The sequence below is a fragment of the Phascolarctos cinereus genome, unplaced genomic scaffold (genome assembly GCF_003287225.1).
Source record: "Phascolarctos cinereus isolate Bilbo 61053 unplaced genomic scaffold, phaCin_HiC Scaffold_3;HRSCAF=262, whole genome shotgun sequence".
Lineage (NCBI taxonomy): Eukaryota > Metazoa > Chordata > Mammalia > Diprotodontia > Phascolarctidae > Phascolarctos > Phascolarctos cinereus.
The window spans coordinates 76,235,627-76,256,433 of NW_027555736.1; the positions used below are offsets into that span (position 1 = coordinate 76,235,627).

Sequence of the window (20,807 nt, forward strand, 5' to 3'; positions counted from 1 at the left end):
GATATATTGGCTTGATAAATACTCGCCTCAGGGGTTGTTGTGGGAGAGAACTACATGCATTGATATCATTGCTACTCAAATGTCATAATTATTAAGTATGCCATTCTTTCTGTGGGAAATGGGTTTCCATGGAGCCCTGGATGGAATCCTGGATGTGGAGTCACAGAACTTGGTTTCAAATGCCAACTCTTTCACGCACTACCAGGACTAATGCTACTTTGGGCCTCAGTTTCCTCATTTGCCAAGTGAGGGGGGTTGGATTAGATGCCCTTCTGAGGTCCCTCGGCGCTCTAAACGTGTGTCCGCTCCAGCGCCTCTCCGAGCGTTTTCACGTCCAGCCCCTGAATGCAAGGGCAGGTCCCCGTCCCAGTCCAAGTCTACGCAGGCTTGAAGGGCCAGACAGCAAAGTATTTTTAAGAGATCCCGAGTCTGGAGCCTTCACGCCAGGAAGGAGTAACAACACCCCTTCCCTCGCTTTTATCTTTGGGGAATAAACATTAGTAGCAGCAGCCCCCGAGGAGTCTGACAATGAGCCGGGGAGGCTGGGCAGGCTCGGCGGCTTCCTCGATTCCCATTGGCATCCACGCCCCTTCCTGTCACTGCCACGAGCGGAGGAAAGGACCGACTCCTCCCGCCGGCCAGGCTCGGCCCGAGTGGAGGATTCCAGATGCATGTTAATGAGGGGGAGGCCGCAGCCGCCCATTGGCCCGCGGCTCATGTGTCGGTGAAGTCAGTTCTGTGTCACAGAAAAACAGAGCAGGGCGAGCTGCAGCATGGAGTGCTAGGGGAGCAAGGGCACGGGCTTGCATCACCAAGGTAAATCCTCCTCCTTCTGCTCCTGCTCCCGCCCCGGGCTCCTGGTTGGGCTCTGCGCGCGCGCGCGCAACTTTCCCTCGGATTACTGCGGAGGGTCCTGGAGCCCCTGGGCGCGGCCCCCCACCCCCCCAGCTAGGAATCCCTTTGTCTGGAGCGCCCGGAGGAGGTGCTTTCGAAAGGCCATCTGGTGGAGGGGACTCCAGGTCCCCTTTCCCGGGGCCACAGCAGCACGTAGTATGTGGAAAGGTAAAATGATAGCCCCAGACGGGGCTCTTCTCGGGCTGCTCCCAGGGACTCCTGCGAAGACCCCGGCCGCTTGGGGAGGGAGGGGGTGTCAGTCCTCCGTGAGGAAGGTGGCAGTGGAGGGAAATGTTCATCCTGCAAAATAGATGGGTGGGGGGAGCTCCGGAGCTCGGGAGGGGTGGGTTTGCATTGTGAAGTAAAGCTGTAGGTAGAGAATTCCACACCAGCTGCAACAGAGACCGAGAGAGGCGGAATGGTTTGGGTGGGTGGATGGGAGATTCTGGTGCTAGCATCCCAGGTGTTCATTCATCGGCGTCTCCATTGATGACACGATTGTCAGCGTCGCCTGCCCGCCCTGGGCGCTGTAAACCAAGCATGCATCCCTGGGTTAGATGTTCCTTGAATACTTTGGTGGAGCAGCGAGACAGACCGACCGACAACCGACTGGACATCAGTCTCATTGCTATCATAAAGAGCTTAGTTGCACCCCGCCTCCCACCCAGAGTCCCTCTTCCCACTTGTCGGGAGGAAAGTCTTTTTTAACAGTTCATGGAGGGGAAGAAAATAATACAACTGTCTGGATTGGCAGAGCGGCTCTCAACACAATATTGCAGTTTTCTGATGTGGCCTCCCTGGTTAAATGATAGCTCCATTCCAGATATCCATCAAAGGTTGTGTCTGACTGTGCCAGTCTTCCTACTGACATGAGCTACAGAATTCTGCAGCCCTGATGCGGCCGTTGTCATCAGATGTCTTTGAAATCCACCAGTGCATGCTTTCTTTAAGGAGGGAGAGAAATTTATTGCACTATTAAATTGCCACATAAAAGTGGAAGGGGGACCCTGCTGTGCTCGGCTTGTTTCGTCAAAAGCCAGGGTTTTCTCAGCATGTTTGGGCAGAGCCTTTGAATTTCTTGAAACAGTGAGTTCTCTATGCTCTTTTTTGGTCACAAGGCCTGCTTGCCTGAATTGATTTCTGCATCAGTAGGGAAGGGATGTATTTGGAGAGCACGGTGGAAGCTGGCTGGTGTTAAAAGGGCCCCTGACCCTTCCCTCCCTCCCCTGGAAGATCAGTGAGGACAAGCCTAGCACTTACTGGGAATAATTTTTATTTTAAGCTGCCTCTCCTAGGCTTGATCTCATGTTACAAGAGTACCATTTTAACTGGGGTGGTCCTTGCTTGGTAGTGGTAGCGGTTCTGAAGATAAATTGGTAGAAAAGAATGGGATGAATGGTTTAAGTGGATTTTCTTTTTTTGGGAAGAGGATAGGAAATGAAGACACAAGGGGACAGTTTCCCCAATTGTAAAAGAGCATTTGCTAGATCTTCACATCCTCCTGATCCAGATTTCACATTACCTCTCTGCGCCTCAGTTTCCTCATCTGTGAAATGAGTGGGGTTGAACTAGATGACCTCTAAAATACTTCCATGATTCTATAATTTTTCAGGCTTCTTTGAGTTCTAACATTCTATGACTGCCTACAGAGCTCTGTGTGTGTGTGTGTGTGTGTGTGTGTGTGTGTGTGTGTGACATAGCTGGAGAGAAAGGAGTTGTGTGGATGAGCAGACCCAGTGCCTTCTCTTCTCTGTGCACCTGGGGTAGCAGGGAGGCATCTGCTTGGTAGTTAGGGTTAGGGGAAAGAGCCTTTAAGGGGAAGGCAGAAATCTCATTCTAAGTTTGGAGCACCTGGAGATGACATGAAACCCAAGCAGTTTCCCCTGGGTAAATTAGCAAATGAAAACCTCTTTGAACCTTCCCTCACTGGTACCCTCCTCTTCCCAAAGCCAGAATGCTGTAGATTTTGAGCTGGAAGGGATATCAGAAGTCACATAGTTCAACTAAGGTTTTCAGAAGGGTGGTGATTGGGATGTTTGATTGGGGTGTGGGGAGAGAAAACATTTTGGGAGTGCAGCAGCTGGAAAGAGTGTTGGTCTTAATAGTCTAGAGACCCAGGTTCAGGTCCTCCACTCTGACACTTACTAGCTAACCCTTTGACCCTGGGAAAATTACTTAACTTTTCCAATCCAGATTCTTCAGCTATAAAATGGGGGTTATAACATTGATTAGTGGGATTATTGAAGAGACACGCTATAGAAATGTGAGCTGCTATTATTATTTTAAGAGTCAGAACAAAACAAAACTTTTCAGCTCTCCTTTCTTCTGTCCATACCCTGTCTTCCCACTACAATACAATACTGTACAGACCAGGCACAGTTAGTCCTATGGAGTGTTACATTTTGCAAGCTGGGATCAGAAAAAATAGATATTTGTTGTGCAGAATGGATTGTCATCTGATTGACTGTTACATGGAAGTGGCTTTCACATACAGAGCTCTTGTTAGCCAGGATTTTATTTGTTTAGAGACTTAAGTGGGCCTAAGCAGCTAACACCCCAGGTGACAAGAGCTCTCTCTGCCAACAGTACCCTCATTTAGGGTATTCATCTGTTCAGCCGAGCCTTTTGTCATCCTTCCTCTGTAGGAGAAAAAGTGCAGGTTGGCTCAGTGAATGAAGAGTCCGAATAAAGGAAATGTTAGCCCACTGAAGCCTTTGAGCAATAGGAGCTTATTAACATCTGGTAAAAGGATTCTCTGAGTACATAGTCTTCACCTCCCTTTCCCAGTCTGGTTATCAGGGTGATTTTATGTCCTCAAAGCTAATATAACAGCTCATCATCATATGGTACTTTTACTGTTATAAAGCATTTTACATATGTTATTTTATCCTCATAGCAGCTCTGTGACATAGGTGGTACAAACATTATATCTACCCCTCTCCCCCTAATGTTACAAATTAAGTAACAGGGGCCTAAGGAGGTGAAATGATTTGCCCAAGGGTTACAGCCAAGGACAGTGAATTTGGAGTCAGAGGATCTGAGTCTCCATCCTATTTCTTATTAGCTGTGCATTTTGGGGTGATCCCTTCCCTTCTCTGGACCTCAGATTCCTTATGTGTAAAATGAAGGCTTTGAAATGAGATGATCTCTGAGATCCCTTTGGCTAGAATCCTTCATGACTAGACCAATGCTTCTTTCTTCTTTACCTTACAGCATGATGGCTCGTTGGCATGTGATTTATCACTCAGACTGGCCTTTCCCCTGGTTAGGGTGAATGAGTGAAATCTGATTGTATGGACCCCTTGTAACCATCAAAAGAGAGTCAATAGCTGGATACTAAGGACTAAGGAAGGAGAGGAGGAAAGGGGCCTGGACTTCCAAATAAGGTGCTAATAGTATGCTTCTATTGGAAGTCAAAAATATTAAAATATGTCTTTCTTATGTGATATTTATTTTCCTTATGATAAGGTTGGAGAATTTGGGTTAGGATTGGTTCACAGAAGGTCTGAATGAGTTTGGAGTCACTTTTGACATCTCAAATTAGCCCTAGACTAGTTTGAGAAGGTAAAATGGTGCCAGGGCCTCCTCAAGAATTTGACTCAGTGGGGGCCGCATAATCATCCCTTGGTGCAGCAGTAACATGGGAAGGAACAGTTGAGGGGTGGAGTAGGGGTGCTACAATTTGATAAGACAGCTCAATGTAGTTTTCAAATCAAGTCACATTTCCTTCTTTCTATGCCCTCTAAGCTGTTGTTTTCTTTGGAGTACTCAATTTCTTAATAGAAAGCTTTCAGCCGTTGTGGGTAGGGGAAAGCTTTCTTTCCAAAGATAGAATATCAGAGATGATGGTATTAAGTAGTAGGAGCCATGGACTTGGGATCGGAAAACCTGGGGGTTCAAATCCTAGCTCTGCCATTTATGAGTTAGATAACCTTTGCCTCTTCTCGACTCAATTTCCTCCAGTGTAAAATTAGGAGTGTAGATGATCTGTAAGATTGTTGTTATTGTTCGTCAAGGAGGGTGATGGCTTGACTTGCAAGTGAATTGGCTTTAAGGGAGGCAGAGATGTGCAAAGTCATCAGCCTTTCTCCTCAGGGGTCACTGGAATCCAGTGGCGAGACATAGGTCAGGATGACCGGCAAGAGCTCCCCTTCCTCCCATCTGTAAGAGGTCATTTAGTCCCATCCCCTCATTTTGCAGATTAAGAAACCAAGTCCTAGAGAGGTCATATGGGTACTTGGTAGATGCAAACCCCCGTCTTTGGACTTTATATTTGCCACTCTGCTATGTCATGCTATCTTCCTTGTGAGTCTGGTCCTAGTACTAAAAAGTCCTCTAACCTATGGCTTAAACCAACTTGATTTGATCTACTTTTCTCTGGTGATTGCTTCCGGTAGCCCATAGAATAATTTCTCCCCATGGATTCTGGGAGGCTTAATGATAATAAAAGATAATTGAAGAGCTGTGACCCGTGCTTAATCACCTACTTATCTTTTAAAATTTTAATGTTTTACTGAAATTGGCATGGAACATCAAAACAACCTACTGAACTTGCCTAGTATCTTTTTGCATTTAAATAAATGAATCTCACATATGAAACAGCCTGACAGTCCTTCCGTGACTTCCTCCAAGTGCCCATCAGGAGTCTTTCTTTGTCCATTTATTTGCCTTCCTGTTTCCTCTTCATGGTTAAGTGTATACTGGATTCTCCTCCTGCCTTGGCCTTTTTCTGCCTTTCATGATTTCACAGATATTTCCGGATCCCCTGATTATCTCTCCAATGTTAGAGATAACCCTCTGAAGCCTGTGTGAGCTTGGTGAACCTGCAGGAACCCTCTGGCACCTACTGAGCCTGGCTCCCTTTCCCTAAGCCTGTGTCTTTTTTCTGCTTCTTTTCCCCTTCCTCTTATTAACATGAGTAATAATAGCAGCTCATGTTGCGTGTGGATATCACACTTATCACACATGTTGATATCACACACATGAGGGAGGTGTGCGTCTGTGTCTATCATCATCCTCCTTTTATAGTCTAGGAAACCGAGGGTCAGAAAGATGAATTGACTTGGCCAAGGTCCCACCACTGGGACTTGGAAGAGCCAGGATTTAACCCCAGACCTCCTGACTCCATCCTTCCTTTCATTAGCAATCTACTAGTCTGTCAGTTTCTTTTCTTCCCTCTGTGGGCTTCCTTTTTCCTCTCTCCTCCACCTGCCTCCCCTTAACTAGCCATCATATAAAATTAAAGTGTATTTTGAAGTATTTGTCATATTTATTGAATGATGCTCTAGGTTTCCTGTTCTAAATTGACCAAAGCCAAATACTATCTTTTTTTTTTTTTTGCTTTGCAACCTTTCCTTTTCCCCTCTCTTTTCCTGTGGGTCCTTGAGTCTTCCTAGAAAAAAGGCTTCCCATTCTGGTTATGGTTCAAAAGGGATGTCCTCTTCTAGGAGAAGTGCTTTTTAAAAAAATCGCTTCCTCCCACTACAACATCACTCATGCAGGTCCAGAATATTGAAGCTGTTGGATGGGGGAAGGGCTGAGAGGATACTGGGGGAGAGGAGAGGCTGAGGGTTCTCCAGTCTAGGGAGGGCCCATGAAGGCAGATTTTTGTTTTGTTTTGTTTTCTTTCCTGGCCTGAATTGGCCCCTCCAGGAATAATGGCTAATCATTCATTTTATGAAAGGAGCTGGAAGCTTGGGTGGCCAGCTTCTAAAATGGGAGCTGGGCATGAGTTAGTGTGAGGGTTTTGATGTGGGAACTCAGTCACTGTGATTGCTGTGAGAAAGGATCACAAGTACTGTGTCACCCAGGGCATGCTGACAGGGGTAGAATATTGGTAACAAGAAACAGTCCTGTGGAATGGTACAGTTTGCGAGTAGGGATCAGAAAAGATAGATATTTGTTCCATAGAATGGCTTGTCATCTGATTGTTGCATGGAAGTGGGTTTCTGATACAGAGCCTTTGTTAGCCAGGACTTCATTTATTTATTTATTTGTTTATTTTTAGGCTAGGCAATAGGGTTAAGTGAGCTAGTAAGTGTTGTGTGTCTGAGGCTGTATTTGAACTCAGGACCTCCTGAATCTAGGGCCAGTGCTCTATCCACTGCGCCACCTAGCTGCCCCTAAAGACTTTATTTGTTTAAAGACATAGATGGACCTAAGCAGAGTACACCTGGGTGACAGTTTCTCAAAATGAGAAACTAAAGGGTCAGCTAGGTGGTTCGGTGGATGGGGTTCCAGCCTTGGAGTCAGGAGGACCTGGATTCAAATCTGGCCTCAGTGACTTCATGCTAGCTGTGTGACCTTGGGCAAGTCACTTAACCCTGATTGCCTCACCAAAAAAAAAAAGCAAAAATAAAATAAACATTAAAAAAAATCAGAAACTAAAGATGAATCTATTCAACTGCTATGGCTACAAGTGACCTTTGCCTCCTCTTCTGTATTCTCCTTGCTCTTTGTTGTAAATTCTCTTTTATACTTATTCTCTACTTTGTACACTGCCTAACACTGCTCCCCTCCCCCCACTAGACTGTAAACTCCCTGTGGGCAGGGACCCTCCAGTACTTATTCAACTTTTGACCTCCCCACCATATTTCTGGCTATAGTCACAGAAGGCACTGAATAAAAGTGTATTGAATGGTGAATGTTAAGACCGGCAGTCACCACTCAGATGTGATTTGATAAATCTATTTATGGAATCCTAGAAATTTGAACCTAAGACTATTTTAGAAAAAAAAGTGATCACAAGTTCTACTGGGACAGAATCACCATAAGACAATTCAATTTCAATTAAAAACAAAACAAAAAAACATTTGTTAAGTGCCTTTCATGGGCAGCCACTGTGCTATAGGTGTCAGGGGTACAGAGACAGAAGAAGGAAATAGTTCCTGCCTTCAAAGAACTTATATTCTCCTGGTGAGGGGACAAATATAACATGTACACCGTTTTAAAAATACAAAGAATATCACAGTAATGATGGTGCAGTGGGATACAGAGCTGGATCTGGAGTCAAGAAAACCTGAGTTCATCTTTGTAATCCTGGGCGTCACTTATCTGCCTTAGTTTCTTTATCTGTAAAATGGAGATAATAATAGCACCTAAGGTTGTTGTGAGGATCAAATCAGATAATATTTGTAAAGTGCTTTGTAAACCATAAAGTACTTCATAAAGTTGTTATTGTTGTTATTATCATGACCTTAATGTTTGCAAAGTGTTTTACATATATTATCATCTCATTTGATGATATCCTAACAAACCTGACCAATCCTGTTGATGATATACTGATGAAATCCTGACCAACAGACAATTGATAGTTTAATAAAGAGAGGCAGTATAGAGTTGTGGGGGGAGAAGGGTAATGGTAAGTCAGCAGGGACCTGGGTTCTTGTCAAGTCAACTAGTGTTTATTAATTGTCTGCTAAGGCATGCAGGCTTTGCTAAGCCCTGTCCTAGGTGTGCAGTCAACTAGCTGAGTTGCTTTGAGAACATCATTTACATCTCTGAGTTTTAGCTTCTCTGTCTGTAAAACAAGAGGATTGGTCTAAATGATCTCTCAGGTTCTTTCTAGTTATTCTATTCTATTCTTTCATTGATGTAGCTGTGCTTAGTTTAAAAAAAAAGAGGGAGAAAATAAAAAGTTTGTGACTCTGGCAGAAGAACCAAAGCAGATGTGGAAACTGAGGAACATAAAAGTGAAAGCCTTTATTGGTGGCTAGGGTGGGCTGATGTATGTTAGATGGTTGTCTTATGGGACTGGGAATCTTTTATGCTTTGGCATCAATTCAGAAGATACTTATAGACAGTGGCCATAGCACTAAGGAGATTGCCGTCCCCAGATAGTGTATAATGTACGTGATTTATGGGGCCTGTGTTGTTGTGGGTTCAGATGTGATTCCTCTGAGCTAGAAATAAATGGATCATATCATCTTATACTTGGGTAGGGCTTTTCACAGTTTGAAAGAATGTCCATGCCCTTTATTTCACTTCATCCTCACAGTCTGTTGTGTTATAATAAAATTATAAGGAAGAACCAATGTGTGGAAGTTAGAGGGAGTCTGATTCCTGCCCTTCTTGAGATAAGGAAGAATTTTCCAACAGCTGGAATTCACAGAATCCCAGACCACATTGGAGCTGGAGGGGACCTTAGAAGTCATACAGTCCAACCCAGTCATTTTACAGTTGAGAGCATCAAGACCTAGGGAAACGTGGTTTGTCCAAGGTCATACCATTAGGAAGTGAAGGAGCTGGGACTCTTTCAAGTCTGGCTCTCTTCCACCAAATAACATGCATCCTCCTCTGTCTAGATGTAAAATAAGCTGTCTCATGTTCGAATGGAAGTGTTTAACCACCGGCAGGGGTAGCATCTGTCAGGGATGCTGGGGAGAGGATTCCTGCCTTGGTCGAGTGGTTGGACACGACGGCATCTAAGGTCCCTTACAATTCCAAGAGCATTTGATTCAGAGAAGGATGGGTACTCATCTCATTTTACAGATGAGGAAACTGAGGTACGAATTCCATAACTCTCCCAAGGTTTCATGGGCCAGCGTAACGTGATAGATAATTTGAATCTGGGTCCAGCGTCCTCCTCTCCCGGAGCTTTGCTGGTTAAAGGGTAGCATTTACTTGTGGCTCTTTCGAGTTGTTGTTGTTGGGTTGTTTTTTTTTTAATAGGCCACTGCAGAGTGGAAAAAAAAATGTTGGCAAGGCAGACAGTGTTTATAGAACTGACCACCTACAGAGGGAATAGTAACAAAGTGTTCCAGAGCCAGGGGTTACTTCTACAAGACCTGCTCATTTTCAAATGCCTCAGCACTTAAGCCCTCAGGATTGTATTCCGGTGCTTACTTGTACCCGGGCGGCCAGGGATCGCTCTCTGGGGCAGATGGGCTTTTCCACCAGAACCTTTATCCTTTCTCAGCCTTGCTCCACAGTCTCCCTTTTCTTATATGCTCTCTTTCCTGGGGTGTCTTTCTGGAATTCAGAGCTTCCAGTGGTGCCCTGGTCAAGGGTAGAGAGAGGAAGAGGCTCTCTTTCCTAATACTTCCAACCGAGGCTAGTTGGAGGGGTAGGGAGAGACCCAGAGGAGCTACAGTTTGAAAGACTCGAAGCCCACTCTTCTTTTACAGGGAGGAGGAGAGGTGGTGATGAGAAGGGGAGTGAGGCCAGGAAGGGGCAAGCTACAGAAACTCAGAAAATCGAGCAACTGAAAAGTCTTCTAGGTTCTCTCTAGGAATCTTGGAGGTCCCCACATTTTACTAGTTCCTTCTAGCAGAATAGAATCATTCCTTGTAGAAGAATAAATCGTTGATTTGCTATAGGCCAGTATACTTGTTGACAGATGTCCCTTACCTTTCCCTGGGGGGAGGAAGGGGCAGTGCTAGGGAAATATCTAGATGACTTACATTGGTAGAGTTTCCTCACTGCTAAATTTCCTATATCAATGAAATCACAGGTCCAGTCTCTGTTTCCTAGCCCTATGATTCCCTGGGACAGGGGAGGAGTACTATCAGCCAGTCAGTCAATAAACATTTATTAAGTGCCTACTGTGTACTGGGCACTGTGCTAAGTACCAGAGATACAAGGAAAGGCAAAAGACAGTCCCAGATCTCAAGGAGCTCACAATCCAATGGGGAAGATCATAAGTAAACAAATATGCACAGACAAGCTGTGTACGGGATAAATGAGAGATAATTAAAAGAGGGGTGGCACTTTGTGAATTCTTGCTGATTTGACTCCAGCAAGGTAGACTAGTGAGCACATCCATGAATTATCCTTCCCTTTAGACTTCCGGATGAAAAACTGATGATTAATTTAATCAGTTTAACCAAAGCCTTATGCTTTGATTTCAGACATATAAATGTTGGCTTGAGCTTGGCTTCCTCATGGGGACCTTCACTGCAAAAGTCACAGGTGAAATCCTAGTACAGTAGTTTTATTTGGTAATAGCTTGTCATCAAGCAGAACCTGTTGGCTTTACAAGGCAACAATTACCTTGTTTGTAGTCGAAACAGAAGATTGGCTGATTTGCTAATTGTTCGTTCCTGGTTAGATTCCATTTTGGCTGGGACATCCATATTATTATAAGTTCCCTGAGTCTAGGATATGTTGGGTAAGGAGAGCCCAGTGATGATTCACAAGCCTATGATCTCGGTGACCTCTTCTCCCTTGTCCCACCTCTGGGCCGGCCAGGGTTGGGCTGTCAGGCTTTCAGAATGCAAGCCGTGGTGTTGATTCGACCCTGCCCGGCTTGGGTTTGGGTTTGTTGGCCAGCTTGGGGAGAGGTTCCTGTACAGGGTAAGATTCTGGACTGCAGTATAAGACAAATCAAGAGAGGTAGCATGGGGGAGGCTAGGTGGCGCAGTGGATAGAGCACCGGCCCTGAAGTCAGGAGGACCTGAATTCAAATGTGGACTCAGACCAAACACTTGACACTTACTGGCTGTGTGACCCTGGGCAAGTCACTTAACCCCAATTGCTTTAAAAAAAAGAGAGAGAGGCAGCATGGGATGGTGGATAGGGCACTGAACTTGGACTCAGAAGACCTGGGTTCAAATTCTGCCTCAAATATCCTCTGGCTATTTATCCCAGGGTGAGTCAGTTTAACCTCATTGCCTTAGTTCCATCTTCTTAAAATGAGGGTTTGGACTTGATGATTTTTAAGATCTTTCCAGCTTGAAATCTATAATGGGGAGAGAATAAGCTTTTATATAGCACCTGCTACATACTAGACACTGTGTTAAGTGCTTTTACAAATATGATCTCATTTGATCTTCACAGCACCCCTGTAACATAGGTGCTGTTATTATCCTCACTTTACAATTGAGGAAACTGAGGCAAACAGAGGGTAAGTGATTTTGCCCAGGGTCACACAGCTAGGAAGTGTCTGAGACCAGATTTGAACCCAGGTCTTCCTGACTCCAGGCCCAGTGCTGTATCCACACTCTAGCCATGAACAATGGTTTAAGACCTAAAACCTAAGAGGGATTTTTGACGTAGAAGGCCATGTTAGAAACAGATTTAAATCTAGGGTCCAAGACCTGGCTAGTGAGAGGTGAGTACTGGACTTCACCTGCCGCAGCTCCGGACCTGACAAATGACAGGCTGTCAGGGTAGAGAGAGTTATCTCCACGTGCTGAGCTTGGATGGTCCCTCTGCCCTCACTGTTCTTCCCCGCAAAGGCTAAGCTGAAAGGGCTTTAAGAGATCTAGACATTTTCTTTGTCTGACAGATGAAGAAATGGGGTGTTGTAGGGGGAGGAGCTCTGGCTAGTTTCAAACCCTACCTCTGATACAACTTGTATGACTTTGGACAAGTCACTTACCCTGGACTAGGAACTCACATTTCTATGTATCTGATTTGATCTTCACAACAACCCTGAAAAGTAGGTGTTATTATTATTAAAATCCCTATTTTACTGATGGAGAAACTGAGGTGGAAAGAGATTAAGTGACTTGCCCAGGATCACACAGCCAGTATCTGAAGTAGGATTTGAACTCATCTTCTTGATCTATCAGCATTTTGTACCACCTAGCTACTTTCAGATTTGCTTTCAGCTCTAAATCCATAATCTTTTGAAACTGAGGTCCAGATTTGCCCAAGGTCACATCAGCTCAACCAGGCCTAGGAGTTGACTCCCAGTCTGTGTTTTTTCTGAGACAACATAGGATTAAAAAGAGACAGAGGCTGGCAGTAGAACTTAAGGATGTGGGACAGCTAGGTGGCACAGTGAATAGAGCACCTGGTGTCAGGAGGACCTGAGTTCAAATCCAGCCTCAGAAATGGACCAGCTGCGTGAACCTGGGCAAGTCACAAAACCCTGAAAGTCTCAAAAAAAAAAAAGAAAAGAAAAGAAAAAAAGAAAAAAGGAGACAAAACAAAAAATAGAACTTAAGAATATACAAAGAACAAGGTGTTCCCCCCTCCTGCATATAGATAATAGGGTCCCTGGAAGAAAGCAAGCCAGTGCTTGGCAAAAAGAGGTGGAAAACCTCTAAAATAATGGTATAAAAATTGTAGCTTGAAATCTGAAAAACCCTCAGAGTTTGCACGAGGCCATTTTAGACTTGTGGATGATTTTGTGCGTTTTTTCTCTGATATTCTTGGAGCCTGGATGGTAATCTACTGGGTAAATTAATGAGCTAAAATTGGCAGGTGTGAGGGGGTGAGGCTCCTCAGGAACTTGGAAATACTAGTCATGCCTGAGCATTGATAGAAGATACTGCTTGCCTCTAAGACAGCTGTCCTTGGGAGCAGTGGGGGTGGGGCAGGGTGGGGTAGAGGGAAGAGGTTCTGGGACCAGCATGTTTCTAATTTTCAGCTATTTGGTTTTGTCTTTCATACTTAGACCCATGGGTTATTTAAACACCTATATTGAAAGGACAATTTGGGACAAATTCTCAAACTGTAGAAGGGAGATGTTTTGGTTTTGATGTATTTATCCCCATCACCTAGCACAGGGCCTTGTAGAGGAGTCTAGGCTTGGGGCAGCTAGATGGTGCAGAGAATAGAGCACTGGCCCTGGAGTCAGAAGTATCTAAGTTCAAATACAGTCTCAGACACTATCTGTGTAACCCTGGGCAAGTCACTTAACCCTGATTGTCAAAAGAAAGAAGGAAGGAAAGAAAGAAGGAAAAGACTAGGCTTAACAGAATTGAATCCAAGGACTGCAGTTTGTTCCCTTGGAAAGTAGGAGGCCAGAGGTTTATCTCCTAGTCCCAGCTCTGTCACCAAACTAGCTGGATGACCAGGTTCCTTCCTTGTCTGTAGATTGAGGGGACTGAACTAGATGACGTTTAAAGTGCCTTCCAGCTGTAAAAGTCTCTGATTGTAGAATGGGTGCCCTTAGGATCCCCAGATTTCCTCCCCGACTGGAGATGAGTGTGTATTGACTCTAATGAGTGGTGCTAATAGTAGGCTTGTGTGTATGTGTGTGTGTGTGCACGTGCATGTTTAAACCAGTTCTTTGCTTGTTTCCCTTGTCACAATATTCATGGTAAAAGGAAATGAGAAAAGACTTCAAATAACTCATTTCAGTGTCTCCAATATAGTTATTAGTGGGAGTAAGCATTGTAACCTACAAAAGTTTCCTTCTGGCTCTCAAGTCTAGGACCCTAGGATGGGATAAACCCGTTAAAGCCAGTCCCATTCTTTTCTTCAAAAAAAAAAAAAAGGAAAGGATCCCTTCTTCTCTAACCAACTCCTCTGTCTGCAGAGATGATGTCCCCTCAACTTCCCTCTGAAACATCCCAGTCTTCAAAGGGCTTGAAAAAGAGTAATCTACTGCCTTTGATCCCTGAAGATCATGGAATCTTATAAAGAGAAGGCACCTCAGTGGCAGTCTAAACCAGCCTCTTAACTTTACAGGTGAAGAAACTGAGGTCTGGACAGATTCAGTGACTTGCCCGAAATAGCACGTAGAAGACTCCAGATTTGAGTCCAGGGCCTTGCACTTACTTATTCCTTGGAGGCCCATTCTCAGAATCCCTGTCTTCTTTCTAGGCTCAGCTCAGGTGCTACCACCCTCTTGAGAACTTTCCTGATCCCCATAGTAATTAAATGTTTCATTCCCTCCTCAGATTACTTGGTCTTTATCTTCATGGAGGTAAAAAACTACACCACGGTGCTGGGGATTCAGCCCATTGACTTCAATACAGACCTAGTTGAAACAGGCTCACCCTAACTTCTTAAGACTAGTACTACCCTTGGTGTTATTTTTAAGACTCACATGTTGCCATGAGCACAGACCAAGAGCTCTTGGGCAGTTTAATTTTTAAAACAGCTTGTTAAATATTTTACGTCTTCTAACAGCAGTGTTTCTAGAGGTGATTAATTCTTCACGCCTTAAATTAAGAACGCAAGCAAAACAGCACATGTTACCACTGTTGTCAGAGTTTGTTTTTTTATGTTTCTTGGTTTTTTTTTTCTCTCTCTGTCACTGTTGTTTATAATGGAAGGGGTTGGGAAGAACAATTTCAATGATTAGTTTGAAGTAATCAAACTTATTAAAGGCTACATGGGTATCCAATTAGTGATAGAAGTTGTATCTATTTACTGGTTTTTTCACCTGGAGCAATTCGTGTTTCCTCTTTCCACCTCAGTTTCTAGATCTGTAGAAAAGTGAAGGGGATTTATCTTTGAAGGTTTTTTCCATTAAAAAAAAATTGTGATTCTTTCAGTGACTGTAGATGGAACTCCAAGGTCTTCAGATACAATTCCCTGATTCTCCTTTAAAAGAAGAGAGGAAATTATGTGGGTTCTCACCCACTATTACCTTTGGCTGAAAGATTGGTGCAATAACAAAATAGGCTGTGTCGGCTTGCCAAGCCATTTGTAAAAGGAAGTCCAGGAAGGACAGAATACAAAGTCATTTGCAAAGCAACTCAAGATGGTATTTACATTTAGGATTTGTTTTCATTTCTAGTTCTTGGGTTTAGGAGTTAAGGATATTTGGTTCAGGGAAGAACACCAGGCTGCTGTGGCTGCAGGTCCATCGTCGTCCGTTGACAGAGCCAGTTTTGGAGCAGTTACTGAGTTTGCTGTGTTTGACAGCAGCTAACCTTGTTGTAGTCCAGGGGAGGGCGAAGAAAAAGAGCACCAAGTGGGGAAAGAGGTAGGTGGCTTGTCAGACTGGTAGGTAGAAGAATGACTTTTTGAATTGCTCTCCTCCCTTCATTCCTATGGCATTGGATTCTTTTCCCCTCTTCAAATCTCTCTCTCTCTCTCCCCTCTCCCTCCTCCCCTCTCCTCTGCTCTCCTTCTCTCCTGTCCCTTTCTCTCTCCCTCCACACTTTCTCCCTCCCCTCCCCCCTCTTCTCTCTCCTCTCCTTTTCTCTCTCCCCTCCCCCGTTCCCCCTCTCCCTCTTCCTCTCCTCTCCTCTTCTCCCTCTCCCTCTTCCCTTCCCTCTCTCCCTGCCCTCCTCTCTCTCCCCTCTTACAGCCAGTTATGAGTGTCTCTAAAGCATAGCCTGCTCTTCTATATGCACTGTTTTACTGGGTCTAATCCATTTTCATAGTTTCACCTGTCAGCTGCTGATGATTTCCAAGTCTACATGTCTAGCACTGACCTCTCACATACTCCCTATGCTTCTCACCCTGCAGGGCGTTACCATTTGGATGCTCCGCTCTCATCTTAAACTCAACATGTTAAAAATGGAATTTTATCATCTTAGCCTCCAACTTGACATCCTTTTCCAACTTCACCATTACTGGGAATAGCATCGATACTCTCTGGATCCCTCAAGGTTATCACCTTGGAATTAGCTTTTATGTCTTGGATCAGAAGTCTACAATTTATTCAGCCGGTAATAGGGAGCCATTGAAGGTGATTTTGAGTAGGAGAGTGACATATGAGGGGTATATAAACAAGATTAAATGCTGTTGTATTGTAGAAGGGATAGAGTACAGGCAGGAAGACCAATTAAAAGGCTATTATAGTAGTCTAAGGGAGAGCAGGGTCTGACCTAGAACGGTTGCAGTGGAAATTGAAAGGAGAGAATAGATGCAAGAGATAATGCATGCAGGGCATGGTAGTTGTATGGGGTGGGGTCCAAGGTGACTGGGAGAATAGTGGTGCCATTAACATAAGTAGAAAAATTAGAAGAAGCAGATTTTGGGTGGGGGGGGGAAGATGATGAGTTCTCTTGGACGTGTTTTGGTTTTTCTTTTTTTGGCTAGGCAATGGGGTTAAGGGACTTGCCCATGGTCACACAGCTAGTAAGTGTTATGTGTCTGAGGCCAGATCTGAACTCAGGTCCTCCTGATTCCAGGGCCAGTTCTCTATCTGCTGTGGCACCTTGCTGCCCCTCTTGGACATGACTTTATGACTTGCTTGATATTAATAATCTTGGCATTGTTGAAGGAAGTTATCTTTGCTACCTTTTTCAAGGAATTTTGTAAGATTTTGACATTATGTATGGGAAATGCCTTGTTAGAGGAGAGCCTTTAAGGTAGTGTTTTGCTTTACTGAAGCAAATGCTTTTTTTATAGTTAAAAAAGCAGTAATCATGGCAGGATTTTCTGTTCTCTGTATACCTGTCAGTTAATGTATAACAGTGAAGACGTGCTCCATCATAGAATAGTTTGTGAATCTACCTGATTCCTTCTTATACCTTCATCAAAGATCCCTTGATGTGTATGTAGTTATTATCATCAAGTCTTTATAGAGGTTTAAAAAAATCTCTTATGATTCAACAGTTTTAAAATATTTTCTGGGTTAATTATTTTGGTAGTAATAATGAGACCTGTGAATTTTTTTCCCCTAAGGAATTGGCATCCTCCTTTTGAGATACTTTAATAATTGATTTCTCAAAGTCTTCCAGATTATGTTCCTTTCAGCCACCCAAGGTCTTTTCTTTGTAAAGTCCAAGTACTCTCCCATCTTTGTTTTCTTTAGTATCATTGCTACTTCCTCAGGTAGCATTTTAGGGTTTGTGATGTTAGAGTCTAAGTATAGTCGCTTCATTGTCATTGATGCATAGAAGAGTTAGTTTGACAGATTTTTTTTTTCAATTTTTAAATGTTTTTTGTCCTTCTAGTTTCATCCTTAACTACTCTGAGATGATCTTGATAATTAGATCACTTCCCAAGATTTCTGCCAATTTATTCTGCTTCTCACTATTTTATGAAGCAGTATAGGTCACAGTCTCCTGTCATTCTCATCCATAAGATTTACAAATGAGTTTCTAAATTGGTGTTGAGCTTGGCTGCCATATCTTTCCATTTGGCAAGCATATCAAATTGAGGCAGTTTCTATCTAGACCCTTTTGGTCTCCTTACTATTGTGCTTTACTTATTTTTTTTAAATTGGTTTAACTTTCTTAGAAAATGGTAGCAGTCTATGAGAATGTCTGTTCTTTTATTGATTTCTCATTTTCTAGCATCAGCTATTTATTGTAAAAGGTCAGGCTGAAGTTGCCCTGGTTGCTCATCGTAGTTTTTCTCATTACTGTTCCTTCCTCTGATTAGGCATTGATTTTGATCTTTATACTTAGCAAGTCCACGGTCTTGCTGTAGACAGACGGCAGATTTAGTAATGAATTTTATATCAGTAATCTGTTGTTTCCTATTTTTTAGAACATAATTAATTTTAAATAGTATGATGTTCTTGGGAGTTTGATATGGCCAGTGCCTACTGTCTTATTTCCTGAAGGAAGTATGATGTGTAGACATGAGACTTCCTGATACGCTACAGGCCTTTGGCCTCTCTGGTTTCTTACTACTGGCCTGTGTTTTTCAACATACTTTGTACTTTCCTTCCTTAGGGTCACCTTTGACATGAAGGCACTCAAAGCATATGTTGACTTAATTTGGAGGGTCTTGCTGAGTTCTTTCTAGAATTTTTCTCTTCCTCCTTTGTAATAGATGTTGGTATTTAAGTACAATTCCTTCACGATGATCTTCTTGCAGATACATTAATACTGCAACAAGAGATAGCCGAGTGTCCTGTGAAATTGTATGTTTTGTTGCCTTTGCATGCATGATAAAATTGACTCTGCTCATTCCTTGATTTCCTTCTCCAGGGAGAACCTGTGACCTATCTTTCCATTTCACTTGCTTTTGTTTTTGGTTACATGTGTGGTGAGAATGGATATACCACCGGAAGAACTTAATCATGCCAAACTTGAGATTGTTAGTCCGATTACTCATTGGTCACTGGACAAGATCTTCCATTTAGAGTACTATCAGTTAAGTTACTACTTATAGTTGGTTGAAAGATGGATGATTCTTGGCCCTCTCACCCTGTCACCATCACCGCAGAAGCAGAAGAGGGTTACACAGTACCAACGGCCATTTTCCTTTGTGTCATGTCTTCTTGTGGCCAAAGAATGCATCACCAAGTATCCAACCTACTGGTGCTGAGACTCTTTCACTTACCTGGGCTGAGTGTAGATACGGTCTGTTGAAGGAATTGTACTCAGTGTTGACGCTGGACTTCCACTGTTTAGACTTGGAGAACCCAAGGGCAGTTCCACTTAGAGTAGGTCATTTTTCCCTCTTTCATTTTACAGGTAAGGAAAATGAGTCACGGAGAGGTTTCAATTTGCCTAAAACCTCATAATGAATTGGCAGCAGAGTTAAGATTAAAACACCTCTGTGAGCAATTTTGATGGTGAATGAGGGGAGAGCCTAGGGCAGGGGTTCTTTACCTTTTTTGCATCTTGGACCTCTTTGCTCATCGGCTGAAGCCTATGGCCCTTCTCAGAATAATGCTTTTAAATGGAGAAAACATACATAGTGTTACAAACGAAACCCATTATATTAAAATATAGTTGTCAAAATGTTTTTTAGAAAAAATTTATGGGCCTCAGGTTAAGTAATCTAGGTCTAAGGGCTTTGGGCACCAAAGATGGTAAGGGAAGGGCCTCCACTGAGGCAGGGAAAGTAGGAAGGGTTTAAAACCATTCCTTCTCCCTCCCCCCACGCCATTATACTGTGAGCTCCTTGGGGGCAGGGACTGTCTTGTTGATGTTTTTTGATTGGGGTTTTGTTTTGTTTGGATTTTGCCTTTGTATCCAGGGGCTTAGCACAGTGTTTGGATGTACTTGGTATTTAATAGATATTTGTTGACTGTCTGACCAACATGGAGCAGAAAGGGGTGACTTACGATGAGACAAACTTGCCTCCTTAACTGTTTACCTACAACCAGCTTCGACTCCAAAACTTAACAAATGCTTGTGTAATAATTGTTCTGTACATGAACACACACTGATTAAATAGTCTGGGCAAGAAGAATAATTTGAAGCAGTGATAGAAATACTCTAAGTCAGAGATTAAGACATTTCCTTTGGATCTGGGCAGCAGCTCCCCAAATCAGGATCCGGATGAATTTGTTGAATAAGGCTCATGAAAAAGTGCTTTCTGAAGGTCACACGGGTTTGGTTCCTCCAGGCGTACAGCCCTGGGGCTGGGAGGAGGAAAGCCTGAGGCTTTTCTCCCAGTATAGGTGAGGAGCCTAAGGCAAATAGTCCCCCTACTTTACAGAGTAAGTCCGTGGGCTTGGAAGAGGACTGGGAGCTAACAGCAAAAATGGTATTGAGAGTTTTGGGAACCTTGGAGTTTGGAAGGTGGGAAAGCAGGTGGGCTTTGTAATGGGCCCTGTTGGGGCTATGACCCAATGGATAAGTGTATTTCTTATGTCCCTATGGTCCCCAGGCCCAGAACCCCCAGGGAGCAAGCCAACGGGCTGGGTGGAGCTGAGGCTCAGAGTCCTTGGTTCCCATAGCTCCTATCTGTTGGTGGCAAGAGAGTAAGAATTGTGAGCCGCCCCACCCAAGGCCTCTGCGAGCTGAAGCCCAAGGCCTGCAGTGCTTTGGATGTTCAACAAGAATCCTCAGACCTGTGTGTGGCAGGTGTTTTCCCCTCCCTGTTCCTCCTTATCTGTCTATGCTGCCCGCGTTTGAAATTCTCTATTAAACCTAGTACTGAGGATTCTTGATGGGCATGAAACAATTTCCATTTGAATAACTGGGGGAAATAAGGGTGCCCCAATGTTTACACTGATGGGTGGGGTCAGTAATTAGGAGAGACTGAAGAGGAGAGAGCAAGAAAAGTGTCTAGTTAGCAAGGCTGAGTGGGAGAAGGAGGAGGATTCCTAACATCATTTGAGAAGAGGATGTGAGTACACTCTCTTATGTGAGAATCTCATGACCCAGTGGGTCCAAAGCTCTATGCTTTCAGTTGCTTCCTGTCATGATAACTAACGGACTCATAAAAGATGAAGGAACCTTTCACTAGAGGATGTTCTGAGCGTAGAGAGCATAAAGACCAGACCTCTCATTTTATAGTTGAGAAAAAAGGCCTAGAGAGAGGTCAATGACTTGCCCAAGGTCACACAACTGGTGAGTGTCAGAGTCAGCACTGACACCTGGGACTCCTTCCTGACTTCCTGCCTGGTGCATTTTCTACTATGCTGGGCT

At 43.8% G+C, this 20,807-nt stretch overlaps 1 protein-coding gene across 49 annotated transcripts in view; it reads left to right on the plus strand.

Moving 5' to 3' along the window:
• Nucleotides 1-534: 534 nt before the first annotated feature.
• SORBS1 (sorbin and SH3 domain containing 1) overlaps nt 535-20,807 on the plus strand; it is a 306,881-nt gene continuing 286,608 nt past the window's right edge. For 43 of the 49 annotated variants that reach the window (XM_020996940.2, XM_020996923.2, XM_020996943.2 and 40 more), the window contains exon 1: nt 653-816. In XM_020996940.2, coding sequence (XP_020852599.1) covers nt 668-816 — 149 coding nt within the window. In that variant the 5' untranslated portion in view covers nt 653-667. Of the gene's footprint in view, nt 817-905; nt 1,063-20,807 lie in introns of those variants that run through there. The other 6 variants (XM_078150962.1, XM_078150959.1, XM_078150963.1 and 3 more) reach the window with 4 other exon arrangements.